At 39.2% G+C, this 19,671-nt stretch overlaps 1 protein-coding gene across 3 annotated transcripts; it reads right to left on the bottom strand.

Moving 5' to 3' along the window:
• Nucleotides 1–1,630: 1,630 nt before the first annotated feature.
• Nucleotides 1,631–19,671, bottom strand: LOC117290444 (vacuolar protein sorting-associated protein 53 homolog). 3 transcript variants are annotated; one of them, XM_033771859.1, is made up of 21 exons: nucleotides 19,570–19,671; nucleotides 18,563–18,643; nucleotides 17,628–17,744; nucleotides 17,133–17,219; nucleotides 16,045–16,160; nucleotides 14,933–15,052; nucleotides 14,763–14,841; nucleotides 13,814–13,881; nucleotides 13,064–13,279; nucleotides 11,943–12,180; nucleotides 11,022–11,113; nucleotides 10,259–10,501; nucleotides 9,211–9,409; nucleotides 8,455–8,537; nucleotides 7,736–7,814; nucleotides 7,019–7,167; nucleotides 6,168–6,323; nucleotides 5,667–5,718; nucleotides 4,996–5,100; nucleotides 4,081–4,263; nucleotides 1,631–2,922 (listed from the first exon to the last, which is right to left on the bottom strand). In XM_033771859.1, exons 1-20 carry the CDS (start codon nucleotides 19,669–19,671, stop codon nucleotides 4,114–4,116), a joined length of 2,532 nt encoding a protein of 843 aa, XP_033627750.1. In that variant the 3' UTR covers nucleotides 1,631–2,922; nucleotides 4,081–4,113. The 3 variants fall into 3 exon arrangements, with proteins under 3 accessions (XP_033627750.1, XP_033627749.1, XP_033627751.1); XM_033771858.1 differs by having other exon boundaries at nucleotides 1,631–4,263; XM_033771860.1 differs by having other exon boundaries at nucleotides 1,631–4,263; nucleotides 9,211–9,391; nucleotides 19,570–19,663.

Raw genomic sequence — 19,671 nt, 5'->3', positions numbered from 1 at the left:
ATTATTGTAGCTCTCATGGAAAAGGAACATGAAAGTAAACGCCGCTGAAACTTTGCCTAATAGAACACAGACCATGGTAGGCAACACTTTCAAAGGGATAAATAACCTCGCTAATGCCTTGGCAAAAGACATGGGGCTCGTTTTATAAAGCCTGCAAGCTGAAGTTTTCTGCTTACAGAATCGCTTTGATCAGAATGTATAATCCACATAAACTGCTTACCGTAAGCAAAGCAAAAGCATGTCAACTTATCGGTGGATGCATTTGTATACAAGCATTTGCTTACCAGGGACCAATTTCATAATGCTGCTTAACAGTAAGCAAATAAGCTATATTGATAGCAGAATTTCTTTTGCTAAAGCGCACTAGCATATTTTCATTCATTTTCATACAGTAAGCGTCGGAAGGTTAGCATTTTTTTGTGTGCTTACCGTTAGCAGCACTATGAAATGGAAATTGGCCGTTAAAGGCAGTGGACACTATTGGTAATTACTCAAAATAATTATCATCATAAAACCTCCCCTGATTACGAGTAATGGGGAGAGGTTGATAGTATAAAACATTGTGAGAAATGGCTCCCTCTGCAGTGACGCAGTTTTAGAGAAAGAAGTAATTTTCCACAAATTTGATTTCGAGACTTTGTGTGACAAGGTTTTTTCTTCTTTCATTATTATCTCGCAACTTTGTTGACCGATTGAGCTCAAATTTTCACAGGTTTGTTATTTTGTGCACATGCTGAGATACACCAACTGTGAAGACTGGTCTTTGACAATTACCAATAGTGTCCACTGCCTTTAAGCAGCTTTATAAAATTGGCCCTAGATATTAATTTAGCAGCATTGATTACTTCAGGTGAAAAGACTTTGCCGTCATCTGTTTGGTTGTACTGTATTGATATCAATGGTGGAATGTTCATTGCAATAAAACTAATCATGTTTGACACCATTAATAATTTCTCTCTTTGCCTCTTATTTATAATCACAGCAAAGTATGGTGTAATTATTGAGAACTCGAGAAAGCTAAAATAAAAGCCATATTCATAAATACTTTAGACAGTTTCGCGATTCCTATTGATGGAGAGCGCGTCATGTGGGTGTGTATAAACCTTTGTTTATGACCAGTAAAGAGTTTTGACACGCAAGCTTGCACCTGTTCTTATAAGACACTTTCTTTATTCCTATTGGTCCAGAGCAACGGCTGAAACAGTTGTGCCACATCACGCGATACGCGCACAGCATTCCCTTATAAGGAGTTGTTTACCAGAGGGCGGCGGGAGGCTTTACCATTTCATAGCTGGAGGGGTGTTGTGTTGAAAGAAATCATTGAACAATTAAAATGTTTGCATTTATTTTACTTTTTCACCAAAAAGTGTTGATGTTTTGGACCGAAAAGGTATTTATGAATGGGAATCAAAGTGTGTTGAATCGGTTTTCAACTAGTGGTTTAAACCCGCCGAGGCCTGGTTCTTGATAATTTACCTCGACTTCGTCTCGGTAAAATTATCAAGAACCAGGCCTCGTTGGGATTAAACCACTAGTTGAAAACCTCTTCACCATACATTGATTTCCTTATGTTTGTCACTTTCAGATGATGATATTCCATGAGAAAAAGACCCATCATACAAAGTTTTTAATTTTAACCAAATTGTATAATTTATTTGCACATGATTTACAGAGCCTTACACAATTACAATTTTACATTTATTCTGTTTTGACAGACAACTTGTTCTACTCAATATATAATGAAGTACAGCATTACAAGAAACTACACAATGAGTTGTCTGGAAAATGGCTCCTATAAATACCCCAAAATATGTTTTTCTTTGTGGGGACAAATTACACAAAATGAAAAGTTTGTGTCTGTTGATGAACCAAATGGGAGCTGCTTGAACTGTGTGGACAATGCGTTAACTAAAATGGAATGTGAAATTTCTCATGTTAACCAGTCGCATATTCCTTTTTTGCCAGACGACTTGTTACACACAGTACAGACGATGTGACCTGTGTTTACATTTTAACGGCCCTCTATTGAAAAAACACTGTATACGTCATGTTTCGCCGGGCAAATTGACACGTAGTCATGGTAAGATTGCATACACTTTCTAGCTGGAAAGGTTTTGCACGGCAGTATGCGCGCTAATCATGTTATGGTTTTCGTGTGACGTCAGAGGTCACATCGTCTATATCATAAGTTATCATACAAGTGTGAGTGGAAAAAATACAGCACTAAGGGAAGCAGAGACGACTTTTATTTTTATGCATTCCACAAGCGAGCGTGTGACTAACTAAAATGGAATGTCAAATTGTGTATGTGAACAAGTCCCATGCAATGACAGGGCTTCACAGTATAGGCCCAGTTTTATAGAACTGCCTGAGCAGAACAAATTTGCTTAAAAACTTAATCTTAACTCTTTACCGGCCCCATACTTATCACCATAATCGGAGTCCAACAGTTTGTTTGGATTTTAATGCTGAATGGATACCATCGACTAACTGCATACATATAACGTAAAATACAGTCGAATTAAATGTACATACTCCACTATTCTTATCTACATCCACATATACTCATGTTGTTCACTATTACATGTACATTCCCAGTCATCACAAGACGCTGGAAACAAAGGCCCCCAAAAAGTGTTTGAATATTGCAAGAAACTTGCAAACTTTGCATCTCTAGTGGTAAATTTTTACATATCCCCATCCCATCTGCTTGTAATAATGCTCGTCAAGTATTTATATTTTACCTGTTCTTTTTCTTGACGAGTCGTCATCGACTTTGCCAGACTCCCCTCCTCATTCTGCACCTCCCTTCTCTATCCTATCTTCTCTTAACAAGTTTTCAAGCCTTTCGTTTTCTACCTTCCTCATGTCCCTGATGAGCCATCATTGACTTTGCCAGACTCCCTTCTCAAATCCCTAAGACTTCTACGCCTTCTCTAGCCCATTTTCTCTTGCTCATTTCTCCCCAAATTTGTAATGTACCTGTTCTTTTTCCTTGCTGAGCCATTATTGACATCAGTAGACCCACCATTCCCGCACTCCCTTTCAAGCTTTTCTAAGCTCTACCCCTCCCCTACCCTATCTTCTCTTGATGAGTTTTGCAAGCCTTCGTACTCTACTTCTTTTTATGTCCTTGATCAGTCATCATCATCATCATGGTCTTAAGGCCGTTCATTGAGTTTGCCAGACCCCCGTCCCCACTCCGTACCCCCTTACAACCATTTCATGATGAGCTCTACCCCTCCCCTACCCTATCTTCTCTTGATGAGTTTTGCAAGCCTTCGTACTCTACTTCTTTTTATGTCCTTGATCAGTCATCATCATCATCATGGTCTTAAGGCCGTTCATTGAGTTTGCCAGACCCCCGTCCCCACTCCGTATCCCCTTACAACCATTTCATGATGAGCTCTACCCCTCCCCTACCCCATCTTCTCTTGATGAGTTTTGCAAGCCTTCGTACTCTACTTCTTTTTATGTCCTTGATCAGTCATCATCATCATCATGGTTTTAAGGCCGTTCATTGAGTTTGCCAGACCCCCGTCCCCACTCCGTACCCCCTTACAACCATTTCATGATGAGCTCTACCCCTCCCCTACCCTATCTTCTCTTGATGAGTTTTTCAAGCCTTCGTACTCTACTTCTTTTATGTCCTTGATCAGTCATCATCATCATCATGGTTTTAAGGCCGTTCATTGAGTTTGCCAGACCCCCGTCCCCACTCCGTACCCCCTTACAACCATTTCATGATGAGCTCTACCCCTCCCCTACCCTATCTTCTCTTGATGAGTTTTTCAAGCCTTCGTACTCTACTTCTTTTTATGTCCTTGATCAGTCATCATCATCATCATCATGGTTTTAAGGCCGTTCATTGATTTTGCCAGACCCCCGTCCCCACTCCGTACCCCCTTACAACCATTTCATGATGAGCTCTACCCCTCCCCTACCCTATCTTCTCTTGATGAGTTTTTCAAGCCTTCGTACTCTACTTCTTTTTATGTCCTTGATCAGTCATCATCATCATCATGGTCTTAAGGCCGTTCATTGAGTTTGCCAGACCCCCGTCCCCACTCCGTACCCCCTTACAACCATTTCATGATGAGCTCTACCCCTATCCTATCTTCTCTTGATGAGTTTTTCCAGCCTTCGTATCCTACTTCCCTCGTGTTCCTGATGAGCTGTTGGTGAATTTGTCTGACCCTCTCCTCGGGGGACCCTCGTCCTGAAAAGATCCAGCATTGCATTCTGATCGCTTCTCTTTAAACTCTGTAAAGTGACAGAAGAGAAAAATACAAAATGAAAATAAATATCACAAAATGTGCTCCTCCCTTTGCTCATTACACAGTTGTGCACTAAAAAGAATATTATTTTGTTTTGTGCAAAAAAAATTACCAGAATGGATTTTGAACCTAACCACAGTTGTGCACTAAAAAGAATATTATTTTGTTTTGTGCAAAAAAAATTACCAGAATGGATTTTGAACCTAACCACAGTTGTGCACTAAAAAGAATATTACTTTTTTTGTGCAAAATATTTGACCAGAATGGGATTTGAACCTACCACCTCTAGATGTCCATGCCAGCGCTCAACCAACAGAGCAATCTGGCCCTTTGTGGCAGTTACCCTAATGTTAAATATTTTTGTTTGAGTGGTGCCAGTCAGAAGTCTACAGCCCCACACTGCTGTATAGGCAGGGATCATGCAGACAGCACAAGAAGCGGCAGTAAGGGGACCATCTTTTTAGGGGATTAATTTTTTTCTCGGACATAAAGAACTAAATATATAATATACTAAAAACATTATTACAAAATATGTAGATACAGTTTATGAATGGGGATACTATTTGAAAAATTACCTTATCTCTTTGGTACACAGAGCAAGATATGAAACTGAGAAACAAGAACTCCACAATCATACTAAAACATGTTTTTATGTCATAAAAACCAGACTTTGAATAATAAACCGCAACAAAAAAGGAGAGTTATTTGAAGTATTTACCTTCATATCCAGAACCTTCTGGAAGTTACCGGTGTCTCGGTCAGCGATGAGTTTGATGTAGTTATCAACAAACGACTGAGGTGGATCAGCTGGAGACATTACAACCTAAAGATAAGATCAGTGAAACTAGAGTATGACGTCGAATGACAAGAAACACAATAAAGGGTGCAACTTTTTCTACCATTATGGGAGAGTGCAATAAAAGAATTTCCAAGTTTGGCCACCAAACTATAGATCCTTTTTAGTGACCGGTGTTTACATTGTAATGCTTTTAATGGATGCACTGTTACTCTGCCTGGAGCAGTCAGCAGTCCTAATTCCAATAAAAAGACGAAGTGCATTGTTTGGAACCTGAAACCACCCCCAAAAAGTTCTAATGTGTGTATAGACATGCATGCTTCCAGTGGAAATAATTTTAGTTGGTTAGTATTATGGTATTATAAATGTTCTAATTACCCTCAAGTTTCTGTTAAAAAAAAGACAGACAAATTAGCCCATTTTAAAATGACACTTGAGGGCGATTTAAAAACAGGGTGCCGGCTGCAAAGTGGTTCCCTTTTTGTAATATTGTCATAAAGCATAGATTTATTAGCTTACTCGTATTGGATGAAACCATCATTTTGTAATTATTTCCAAAAAAAGAAAACTCAAATATTTTAGGCATCACTTACCTTGAGGACCATCTCAGCCTTGGTCATGCCTTTAACGACAATCTTCATATAACTGGAGAAGAGAAAGAAAAAAACACATTAATGAAAATCTTCCAGCATGAAATACAAGCTGCCTAGAGAGAGGGGGAGAGAAAAACATCCAAAGCACTCCCTAATTAATTTATTAATTAATTAATTAATTAATTAATTAATATGATGGCTGAAGCCTTCATATCAGTCATTTTCGCACATAATGAGTTAAATTATTTAGTCTTTTTACCACATGATATCATACATGTATTGCAAGCTGGCCTAATGCCTCTATCATTAAAAAACCACAGTGGATGATATTGAACGGTTAGGCAGTAAGAGGGTCGACTGTGTACCATATACATTACATGCATTCACAACACACCATATCCCATGAGTGCCTCTATCATTTAAAAACTACAGTGGATGCTATCGCATGGTTTAGTAAAAAAAGAAATCAAGCAATAAGAAACCAACCAACGGAATACTAACCTAGCAGGAGCCTTCCTTGAAACCTTGGATCCAATAGATGGGAGGTCTAAGAGAACAGTCTTCAAGGAATGGGTGTCTAGTAGAAGCTGCTCTGCTCCTACTGTACTTATTGGTTTACATTTATAAAGATGACTCACAAACCGTGGAATGAATGTACTGCAAGAAAGACAAAAAGAGACGATTGTTATTAAAGGAACACGTTGCCTTGGATCGGTCAAGTTGGTCTTTGAAAAGCGTTTGTAACCGTTTGTTATAAAATGCATGGAGGCTGGAGGGAAAAACAGTGCGAGTCCTTTGCAACTCAAACTGGAACTATCATTGTCCTTAGGTATGGCAAGAGTGTGGTGTGAAACCAGTCTTTAGACCTTTAAATTATGGACCGTTCCGGCTTTCCACTAAGCTCTGCCCACCACGCACGTGAGCAAGACACGTGTACAAGCACTCCCAATGACATTCCGCACGATTCTGCCGCGCCGCCAAATATACGCGCACACATGACCGCGCACAGTTTGATTGACAGGCCGGATCGGTCCATCGATAAACAAGCACCAGTTGGCATGGCTGGCCGAATTACAATGAAATTGTGACCGAAGTCAACATTTTTTGTAAAGATTCATGAGCTGAAATACCTCTTATGATTTTTTTTTTTTTTTTTTTCAAAAAATTCAACATATTTTCAATATTTGTGTAACATTCCTACAAACTATAGCTATCTTGGTTTGATTTGCATTCATGGTTTTCCATAGTTTTCCAACCTCGGTTGGCCAAAACCGTGGCTCTGACATTGCAATAGAAATGTGTATACTCAAGCGACTCGTATAACAGAGTGTCTGGTGTCTGGATGGACTCACTTGACAAACTTGATGCAGAATTGAGTGAAGTATTTCCTAGCTGAGGCTAGATTGTCTCTGATGACTGGGAGTGTCTGTTTGATGTGGCTGGTGATTGCAGTCACGTAACTACTCTGGTCACCTACCGTCTCTATGGATGCCCAGTTCACCTGAAGAAAAGAAGAAAAAAAGATGATAAAATAAAGATGTATTAAACCCTTGTCCTCACTTATTGTTCACTTGGCCACTTTCTGCCCATGGTCTGCCATTTTGAATTATGCGAATCAACATTTTAAAGCAGACCTTAAACAAATTCTGGTGGGAACGCACAGGGTTTAAGAAACAGCAATTTTCAAAAAGATCTTTCTAATCTACCAAAAGATAAGGCATGAACAGGTGATTTAGGGGACCACTGCCTGTGAGTTTCCGGACAAAAATATCCACAAAATTTCACAAGTTTTTTTATTTGTAACGTGAAATATTAGTGAACAGAAGTGAATGACAACACAACACAACACACGTAGACAGGTATGTTAGTGTAAGTCTTAGATACCTGTTCATACAAGTTGAGTTGTCATTTAGCCTTCGAGAAAGACTCTGCTAGGGTCGAAACGTCAGGCCATTAACTATTTTTTGCGCATTTACGCCAAAGGTCCTTTTGGTTGGTAAGCAGTTTGCAACAGCTCATTCTTTTTTCATAAAACAAATACATAGGTTTGATTTCAAGCCAAGCTGTACCTTGTTCATTGCTGAGAGTGCAGGATCACAAGCAGACTCCAAGTCTTGTACTAAGAGCTGGATGCAGTTGGATATTACGCTGTAAGAATGAAATAGAGAGAGATTGATGAGTAATCTTTGCTGTTTATTCCACTTACTGCATCTCTTAGGAACTTCTTGCCTTAAGCCCGGTTCATACTTCCTGCGAATGCGAATGCGAAGCGAGTCTTGACGTCACAAATTCGCAACGAACAATTCGCAGCAGTTGAACTCTGCTCTACTCCCTTGCGAATAATCGCTGCGAAAGGAGGGTGTGACGTCAAATTCGCTTCGCATTCGCAGTCGCAGGAAGTATGAACCGGGCTTTACGCACGTTTCCCTCCATCCTACATGTACAATCTAGACTGTTTTAAGAGGAATATAAATTCATACCTTCAGCTCCCCAAGTTATTTTTATCTTAAATATTGTTTGTTTTGTAGCCCCTTACCAAGAGTGGCTTATAGCCTTGTTTGGGGCGAAATTGCATGAATTGTTTAGCTTGTTAAACCCAAGCAACTTTGTTTGAATCACAATGAAAAATTAAACTTGTAACGAATAGTTGCGTTATGAAAATTTGCTTTCCAATGAAATCTGGCCATAGACTGCCACCTTATGAGTTAAAGTACTAGCAGTACAGCAGTTCTAGCGAGTAGAAAGAAGTATGATCCGAACCTGTGTGTATTTATTTATATTCACTCACCCATGAAAGACATCCATCTCTGCACTCAGATTGATCTTGTCTACTAATGTCGTATCAACCTTTTCCTTCAATTTTTCTTCAAGCTGTAGATTTGACAAAATTTGACAAGAATTAGATCAGATTAAGTAGGATTTGAAACTTTGCATGGTGGAAATAAGATATAGAAGAGTTTGCGGTAACACCATGTAATGACAATCTCTAAATGAGTTGGGGTGGTTCTGAAAAGAACTGTTGGTTTCAACTCGACGTTTCGGTCAGTATGCTCTGATCGTCTTCTTTTTTCTCCAGAAGAAGATCAGAGCTTACTGATTGAAACGTCGAGTTAATTCAATGGTTCTTTTCAGAACCACCCCAACTCATTTAGAGACAGTCATGGTGTTACCGCAAACTCTTCTATTGATCAGATTAGATTAGATTTGGTTTATTGCCATTTACATGCAAGTATACGATAAGAAATGGACTCTTCCCATGAAATATGCTTATAACATTCACGCATGTGTACAGACCCTATTGATTGGCAACTGTCACAGAGATGTGCACTAAGAAGACGCACAAACATGTCTGCGTCACACCACTATCATCCCCATACTACTACCTGGGCGGAAGGTATAGAAAATTGGCTGGGACTATTACTTTAGCTTATAGGATCGTTATTAACTGCACTACCATGGAGTGAGGTCTTAAAATGGTCTCACTATTTCGTTTCAAAGCAAACACTAACAACAAAAATACACCCCCAAAACCCCCAGCCCATACCTGTAGTGTTGTATCCAAGCAGTACTCGGCCGTACATAGTAGACTACACACCAAATACTGCTCCTCTGGCGTGAACTTAGGTGCCTCCGACGTACTCTCCTTCAAACCTTCCTTCAACAGCGCCGAGATATTAATCCCCATAGCCCCCACCGTGGTGCTAGCCCCCTGGCCTGCCTGGGTCCTGTACAAGTTGGAAAGGCTAAGATGTTTGGGTTTGCAAGGAGTGGGGCAAGTGCAAGAGGTCACAGATTCCCAGAACAGGGGGGGGGGGATATTTTTTGTGTTTTGATTCAGTGAGAGGGCGAGAGATTTGGGATTGATTGTAAGATGTGATGAGGAGATGAGAATAATTCTGTTAACTTGGGTTCATGCTATCATTCTTACCTGGCCACAAGAAATATTAAGCTGCAATTATAATAGATTGATTAAACCTTATTGGTTAACTACCAGTTGATTTCATTCAGTGAGAGGGCGGGAGATTTGGGATTGATTTTGAGGTGTACATGTGATGAGGAGATGAGAATAATTCTTTTAACTTGGGTTAATTCTATCATTCTTACCTGGTCACAAGAAAATTTAAGCTGCTATTGTAATAGATTGATTAAACCTAGTTGATTAACTACCTAGAAACAGCTTAACTTCGAAAAATCTCAGGAGACTAAAAATAATTGCTGAGAAGCTAATTTGTGAAGGAAGTGGCTACCGCATGTTCGAGAAGCAGGTATGCAAGGGCACCTTTGTCAGCCAGCCAGCAACATTGACACATATATGGCACTTGAGCACAGCCACAGATCAAAAGTGTTTGATCAAAACCCTTGTGGCTTAGGAGAGAAACAAAGCACAGCTCTACTTACATATGACCCAAGCCTGGAATCGGACCAGGGCCACAGTGGAACTGCGAGCGCTTTACGCACAAGCAAACCATGCCAACCTTTGCCAACATCTTAACTCTACTTTGACAAATGTTCAACATCTGATGTTTTTTACAACATAAAAACAGTGCACCCCTAAGAAAAAAACATGATTCATTTGACGCTATGTGTCTTACTTTGGTAGGTTATTTGTCAGGAGTCTGCTGGCGTACTCCCGTAAGTACTTCTGGAATGTTGCGGTCAGAGATAGGAGTGGCGCCCCCGTGCTAAGGTTAGAACACTGCACCATGCAGTTCTTGTATGCTACAAAGAGGTCCGCACTGCTGGGTAGGATGGCCCCACTCTCATCTGATTCCATACGGGGAGGACCGTGGGAGTGGAAGTCCGATACGAACTGTTGGATCAGCTCACCCAAATACCTTCGTCAAAAGAAAATCATTTGGTTGTTCTTTTACTGCTAACATTGGTCAGATTGAAAATGTAAATGTTCACAGATTTGCACATAACATACATGGTATAAAGCTAGTCATGGTGAAAAGTTCCCCTTCAAAATTTGCTTAAAATGCTTAAGTTTTTGCGAATTAGTAAAACAATTAGTTATTTGTTTGGCAAGTCCAAAACCTGATGCAGGTCTGATACTTCACGGAGGCAACAAAAGAGATTGCCTCCATGCCCCCTTGCCATTGCCTTGCTGCCCTTGAAATGCTCCAGTAGGAATTTACAATTTTCTCATAGGGTGCCCTTTACCAAGGAGAAAACGCCTTGGTGCCCTTGCCCTTTCGAAAACGAAGCAATCAGGCCTGCTGATGTTTCAAAACAGTGAAAACATCTTAGTTTTTTTTCTTTCACTATTTTCGTACAAATCTGATGGATGATTGAGCTTTAGACGACATGGCATTTCCAATCTAAGATGCATATAGACGAAGGTGGATGACCTACCTGTCCTGTGATTGGATGTAGATATGAAGATGAGGTTCGAAACACTGGCTGACGACTCCTTGGAATGGTGATGGTCTGGGCTTCAAGACAGTCTGTCAAATAGAAAGACAAAATGAATGGGAGACTTTCTGGGACGATAGAGGGCAGCAGACTTACCGGGTAAATCCATTGTTCTCAGAATTATGCGCATGTTCAGAACTACGTAAACAATGGAAATTTACCCGGTATGTCTGCTGCCGCCTAGCGTTGGAAAGTCTCCTATTTAGTACACTGCACAGCTCTCTCTTTTAAGCCAACGGGGATAAGTGTGTACTGTGGTCTTTTATGTGCATTGATAGTTTTATAACAACACACGGGACCAACGGCTTCATGTCCCATGCGAAGGATGAGGCAAGAATCCTCACTCGCATTTTAAATATAGGTTTTTTTCGTTTTCACTTTTGGCTGGTCCATTTTCAAGTAATTGCTCTTGCCTTTTAATTGTTGTAATTTCTTGGTTTTCTCTTCTTTTGTGGCCATTTGTTTGTAATAATAATTATTGTTATTTCTTGCCGTTTCTTGATTTGGGGTAGGTCTTTGGTGGCTTTAGTGCCTTTAATTTATATTTTTAACCTATTTTTGTTTATATTGTAATTCAAATTCAATTCTGCCTTTGGCTGTGCCTCTTTAAATGTTTTTTTTGTAAACCAATAACATTAAAAAAATAAATGGCAAGGAAGAGGGGGTGCAAGTGCAATGGGAGACTTTCTGGGACGATAGAGGGCAGCAGACTTACCGGGTAAATCCATTGTTCTCAGAATTATGCGCATGTTCAGAACTACGTAAACAATGGAAATTTACCCGGTATGTCTGCTGCCACCTAGCGTTGGAAAGTCTCCTATTGACTAAAGACACCTATGGTAAGCAAAGGGTTAAACTTACCTTCACCTCCACCGCCTGATCTATGGCGTCATCTATCTCAAAGGGGTTTGTGGGCATCTCCGGGGTGTCAATCTTAGCGATGGGTATCGTAGGGTCCTCCCCGATGGGTCTCAGGGTTGCTCCACTGTACCTCTTGGCAACGAGGGCCTCGAAGGTGGTGGTGCGCTTGATGGCGAAGAGGAGCAGCTTCACGTCGATCTCAGAGGAGCGATTCTGCATGATCTTACTCAGTTCGGATCTGGACAAAATTGTGAGGGAATTCTTCAAAGTCTATTGATATGCAGGCCTGCAATTTCACGGAGGCCACAGGGGCCATGGCCGCCGTTGCCCTGGTCTTGGCCGTGGTGCCCTTAAACAAGTTTCCCATAGGGTTTCCAATGGAAGTGCCCTCTTCTAAATGAAAAAAATCCGCAAGTTTTTTCCTTCAAACTTTATAGAAGCAAGGCAAGTGAGTACCACCCAATTTTTTTAGAATACGCATAAGATTTGCATGGTTTATAAACAGTGCACTAGCACATATAGTTAAAGGGTAACAAATTTCATAATTTTTATAAATTTTTAACAATTCTAACAATTTTCCACCAGTGACTTATCATTAGAATAACATCACTGAAAAAAGTCACATTTTGCTAAAACTCAAAACGAGTTTATTTGCTTGTCAAGTAGATGAGAAGAATAGCTTTCAAATAGAAATACAAATAACAAAGAATTTAAAAATACTGCTGAGAAAACACCTTCCCTTTATATCTACCAAGTGTTTTTGTTTTATGTCTCCCACTAGTTTTGTAATATAATTATTTTTAAACTGTCGTGTTGAATGATTGATTGCTTTAGACAACTGTCTTCCCATTATTAGTGCCTTTATTTACTCGCTTATTGTACCGTTTCTTGTAAAGCGCTGTGGTACCCTGTGTAAGAGCGTTCTATAAATGCATGTTATTATTATTATTATTATTATTATTATTATTATTATTATTATTATTATTGTTATTATTATTATTATTTATATTATTATTATTATTATTATTATTATTATTATTATTATTATTATTATTGTTATTATTATTATTATTATCATTATTAATGGACAATTCCATCTGAAACTATGGGCGACAACAAACCTTGTGATGTAACAAAACTCCACACATATCCGCTCCTCGATGTCCCAATCCCTGGGGAACATCCGGCCGAACTTTTCCTCGCATTCGACAAGTGCCCTCTTGAGCCATGCGTAGCGTCGGTCGATCTTGTCCAGCCAGGCCACGTCCTGGTTTTCTCCGAAGAGAACCACGTATTCTTGGAGTTGTAACTTGACAAAGAACTTGAGAAGGTCCTTTCTGCAAAATAATTAAGTATGAAAAAGTTACTAATGTAAAATGATTTTGGGTTGAACTAAGAAAACATTTAATGGAGCAGGACATGAACCTTTGACCTCTGAATTAACGAGCTGGCGCTCTACCAACTGAGAAATCTCCCTATAATGTCAATATCTATGTTCAAGGGTATCAGTCAGAAGCCATCCATCCAGTAACTGTCGTATAGCATGGGATCATACCAAAGTTTACAATACAACCTGTGAAGTGGCAGCAGAGGGATCACTGTAAGAGGATGAGACTTTTATATTTGCAAATTCAAGTAATAAATCACAAGGGGAACTAACTGAGTAAAATTTTCAGGATTTTGGGTTGACCAATTTTTTTTTACTACAGCGGAACTTTAACCTATGACCTCCAGATTAACAAGCCGGTGCTCTACCAACTGCCCTATCTAGCCATAATTTTGGCGGTCTCCCTATCATGTAAATATCTTTGTTCCGGGTGCTAGCAAGCTATAAAACTATTGCATAAGTATAATAAGTGATAACAACTTACTTGACTTTTGGATCCAGCACATTCACCACTAGGCAGGCTTCAGCTAGTTGAGCTTGATTACTGACCAGCTAAGAAAGGAGAAATTAGGATTAGTTTATAATAGATGTTAAATTTGCATCGAGGATAAAGAATATAATTTTTTTTTTTTTTTTCCCATACACCGATACTGTATACTCAGTACTTTTTCAGAGTTCTGTGGTCTTTTTCACAGGACTCGGGAAAGTACTGGGTATACAGTGCTGTCACACATCTGTGTTTGGGTAAAAAAAAAATTAATATGATTAGTTTGTTTCCATGTAAAGATTAATTAAAAAGAAAGCCAGTTTTCTTTTGACTACTTGAATTAAATTTGTAAGATCTTCTAGAAAACTTGGAAAGGACTAGTCCACAAAAAGAATACAAACTTGTACATTGATTTTTATTTCTATAGTTTATCCGCCAATCACATGACATAGATCTACTGATCAAATAAAGAATGGTGAGGATTATTTCACTTGTGGAAAGTTAGGAATATTTTTTTGTTATTCTACTAGGCTTCACAACGTTGAATAAAACATTCCTTGTTTCAACTCGTGCAATATATTCTCACCATTGCACTCATAAACATTCATTATTTATATACTATTCCCGATGCAAATAAATATGATATAAATATATAAGCGAATATGTTAACAAGAACGATGTGTTGACAAACACAAATGCCCCCCTGATATTAACTCACTATAATGCTTGGACAACATTTCTTTTTGTTTTAGCCATAATGAACTTGACATTTGACAAAGTCTAAAAAACAATAGGCTTCTGGGGGATCCCAAGCCTAATCCACACATCAAGTTATAAGTGGATATGACCTTGACACTTGTTGCAAGGTGTCCAAAAACAGAAGGACACACAGTGTACCAGTGCACCATAAAAATGGTACAACTGCTAAAAAGTAATTTCTACACACCTTGCCTCCTTGTGAGTTGAACGCATCTTCAAAATCAGCCAAAATCTGGATCCCCAATTCCGTCTGGATTTTCTTCACTCTTCAAACACAGAAAAAAATACAAATGCATTCAATGAAAGGAAACTGACTGGACCCAAATGACGACGTCGAGGGAAAGTTTTGCCACTTACTTGTCAGCTAGTTGTCTTATCTGCGGAATGCTCATGTATTTCTGGAAATGCTCCATCACGTTGATGACTCCCTGGAGAAGGTTAGCAATTTCTCCGTACTGCCGCCTCCTTGTTAAAGACCTACAAAAGAAAAACAAAGTTCCAAACACTTCTTAAAAGGGTGGGTTTTTCTATTTGTAAGCCGTGGCCAAGTGTTCTAGCATAGTGAACTCATTTCTTATCTTGACACCTGTGACCTTAAAGCAATACACTCGACAATTATTGTCCTTCGAGTTGGATGTTTAGCCGTCAGTCCTGTCCAGTGCTGCATAATGCACATTAAAGAACCGAGTTACACTTATTGCTAAGAGGAGGGTTTTTGCCCTGGTATTTCTAGCAGTGGCTGCTGAATGCCCCGCAGCACCTTGTTAACCTTTATTAAGGTGCTACATAAATGGGTCTCACAACCCCAAAATCTCAAAAACCTGTCTTAAAGGATTTGGGCACTTTTTCAAAATGTCCACAGATTTACATTAAACTTACAGGGTTTGAAGATAATGGTAGTGGAAAGCTTCCCTTCAAATATTACTTACTGAGGTGCTGTAGTCTTTGAGAAATGAGTAAAACAATTTTCTGAAAATACGTTTTTACATGCTTAAAATAATTTTCGTCTCATGATCTGTGAGACGAAAATTATTTTCATGACATTGTTTTACTCATTTCCCCGAAACTACAGCACCTCAGCACGTAATATTTTCAGGGAAGCTTTCTACTATCATTATCTTCAAACTGTGTAAGTTTGGTGTAAATCTGTGGACAGCGTTTTTTTGTCCTACAAAGAGTACATAGACCCTTTAAATATTTCTTTATATTCAAGTGCATTGAATACCTGATTGGTACCTGCAATATGTAACACTCTAGTATTACAACCAAGAGTGCTGCCTTTATAGATCTTACCTAAAAACCTAGCTAATCTCACTAACATTTGTAATTACTCTGATTCTCAATATTATTCTTATATATTTTTCATGCACAACTTTTTGAGAGAATGAATAACCATGAACAAAATAATATGCACAGTGAAAATTATTGTCATTTTTTTCCCCACAGAACTCGGGAAAGTATATACTTACTCCAAGGCATCTACACCACCTACTAACATATGAAGATGGTTGAGGGTGGTAATAGAAGACGTTAGATGTCTCTTAGCATGGTCAAGCTGCTTTATGTCTCTTGTGATCTCTTTCACCTGAACAATAAGATGGAAACAAATATTAAAACATAAAAAAATAAAAAAAAAACAGTGTTCCCAATGAACATAAAAGAACCCAGCGCACTTATTGTTAGGAGAATGCTAGCCCTGGCGTCCTTACACTTTCGTATTGTACTACAGTGATGTCCTGGACATCAGGGTCCATTTCTGGGGCGGAAAATTTTCACAGCTTCATAACTCAAATCTTACCTGCAAGAAAGCACCAATTTCAACAGATTCACATTCCATGGCAGCATATATATTTTTCTGCGGTGGGCTTTGATCGTCACTTATTCTTCACAAATCCGTCATTTTCATGAAATAATGCAGCTCCCAACGTGAAGGAATTCCCATTTTTGTTTGTACACTCACAGTCTGTCGTGTGTACGCAAGACGCACAACGCGCAAGTGTTGCGTTGCGTTTGCGTGTTGACACTGTGCAGTCAAGATACGGTGACCAATATTTCATGCGTCTTTCATCTTGCACGCGAATGTATACGCGTACGCACGGCAACAGACAACACTGTGAGAAAACGATCAATAAGGGAATTTTTGAACGTTGGGAGCTGCATTATTTCACGAAAATGACGGATTCGTAAAGGAATATATGAGGACCAAAACCCACCGCAGAAAAATGTATGCTGCCATAGAATGTGAATCTGTTGAAATTAGTGGCTGGTTGCAGGTATGATTTGAGTTATGAAGCTTTGAAAACTTTCCGCCCCAGAAACGGGCCTTAATAGATAGGACTCTGTATCTGTGTACAGAGGAAGAGTCCTATATAGGGCTAAGAGAATGGGTTCGCTCTGGTGTTTCTCGTTTTATTGGCTGCATATTGTGCCACAGAACCACAGAATATGGTGCTACGTATGTAAAGAAATAGGTCTCATACTTCAAACGTAATCCCACATACCCTGAGACTCCCATCAGAAGTAGAATGTTTATAAAAACTGCCTATTATTATCTTACCATCTGCTCAGACTTGTCAGCTTTCTCCTTGATGTCTTTGATTCTCTTGAACAACTCCTGGATGGCTTTCTGTGCTTCTGATAACGCCTGTTATGAAAAATAAACAAAGCGCTCAAAATAAACAGAGGATCTACATCTGTCCATATATTATTTCGTTGGTGGGTCAGACAGTAGGAGGGTTGACTGTGTACTGGGTAGGTATGCATTCATTCAATGATATCATATTGCAGGCTGGATGCGTTCACTAAATGATATATTGCCAAGCTGGCATAGTTAATCTATCATTCAAAACCACAGTGAATGGTATTGAATAGTCAGACAGTAGGAGGATTGACTGTGTACTATGTAGATGAGTTCACTAAATGATGTATTGCAAACTGTCATATTTTTATCTATCATTCAAAACCACAGGGAATGATACTGAATTGGTAACACAGTAGGAGGGTTAATATTCAATTGCTGTCAATATATTTTCTTGAATTTTTGTAACAATACCTGTCTGCCATCTTGACCAGCATTTGTCTGACCCCTGACGACCCCACGGATGTTGTCGTCAAGACGTCTGATCTTCAGCCTCATCCTGTTGATGACATCATCGATGTTGGCAAGAGACTGCAAGAGGACAAGCATGAATATTCATCAAATTCATCAACACTGATGAAAAGATTGTGTTCCAATGTAAGTACACAGCTATAAATTTATGGGCAAATGAGATCGATCATTTAGTTAGAATGTTGTCTTGAGGCCAAGGTTTGACTCTTGTTATGAGAGATTTCTAGACATTTAGGTTTTGTGAAAGTTTTCTTCCTCCGCTTCAAGCAGAATCTTTTCCATCCCACAACGCCTTTTGGCCATTCAGCGAAATCAGCCAGGCGGATTGGTGATAAGGTCTATTTACCCCTGCATGAAAAGAAGCATTTACAGTTAAGTATCTTGCTCAAGGACACAAGCCACCAGAACTTCAACTTGTTGCTCTTAACCACTCTGCCATGACACCCCGCGAGTAGTAATACTCGAGTAGTAGAAGCACTGTGAGTCTTCACATGATTAAATCTTTATCAATATAAACCACAAGGGAAACTGACTGGGTAAATTTTGAAATGATTTTGGGGGTTGAACAAAGAATTGACTTGAGTGGGATTCGAACCAACGACCTCCGGACTAACGTGCCGGCGCTCAACCAACTGAGCTATCTAGCCCTATGTTGGCGGTGTCCCTATTTTGTCAATATCTTTGTTCAGGGGTGCCAGTCAAAAGCCATACAACCGTTAACTGCCATGTAGCCAGGGATCACACCCAAATTATGATACAACCTGGGAAGCGGCAGCCAGGGGATCACCTTAAGGGGATGCAACTTTTTGTTTCAGATATCAATATAAACCACAAGAGAAACTGACTGGGTAAATTTTGAAATCTTTACACAGTTTTACCTGTTCTGTTGGGAACAGACTGTTGATGTATTCCACTGCATTGAAATCTGGCTTGTCCAGGGGATCATTCGATGGCAAGACCTGCACAATAAAATGTCAATAAAACATTAAAACTACCTATGGATATTTTTGTGGAGATAATATTTAATAAAGCACAAAAGGTGGAGGTTGGATATGGAAAATTGTCCTTCTCTGTGGTGGGAACTGGGTTGATATTTCAGTTTTACAATTGTATTGATGGTAAAGTCATCCGAAATGCTACGTTTACCCTACTGGACTGCAATGTCAACCTTTTTAAAATATTCACTGAGAGCAATGAATCAGAGAAAGACAAGGTACATGCAAATATTATTAAACCCATGTCATTATCAACTTAAGAGAGGAATATTTTTATTTTAAAGATTTCGAATGAAAACAAAGTAAGGCAATTCACTACTTTTAGCATGTTTAGTGTTAGTTAGAACATTTGTAGAAACTATCATGAGGTTCGTCCACTATCAAAACAATCAATAGGGGAATAAACCTCAACTCAGTCATATTTTTATATAACTTATATAAACATATATCATTGAGGTTCATTCCCATCATGACATAAGGCAATATCACAGAACACAGGATTCGATTGCAGGATGTTTCATTTGCCATGTTTGCAAGGTGGGAGCAGAGGCCAGAGCGTAACGCTGCGTAGTCTTCTTCATCAATCTTCCCGATAATAATAATATTTACCACTTTATCACCACCAGATGTGGATAATAATTTCAGTATATTACGAATACGATTATGGATAAAATATCACTTCCAGAGTATAGGATGCAGTACCAGTTTTGATCCCTTTTTTGTATGCAAACAAAAATGTCCATTCATTTTATCCGGGCGGGCCCATCCCATTCATTTGTGCACACAACTTTACAGAAAACCAGAGTGCATGTTTTCTACTGATTTTACCACTGATAACAACAAGAGCAAAAACAGAAACAAACTAGAAAGTTCCTGAACACATCTCTTACTTGTTCGATTGCTTGTTGCACATCTGGTGGGAAAACGAGCATCGAATTTAAATGCTCGTCGTCAATAATGTCAACATCGTCTTCTTCCATGGGCGCCGCCAT

The sequence above is a fragment of the Asterias rubens genome, chromosome 5 (assembly GCF_902459465.1).
Source record: "Asterias rubens chromosome 5, eAstRub1.3, whole genome shotgun sequence".
Taxonomy (NCBI): Eukaryota; Metazoa; Echinodermata; class Asteroidea; order Forcipulatida; family Asteriidae; genus Asterias; species Asterias rubens.
This window is presented reverse-complemented; position numbering and strand designations above follow the sequence as displayed.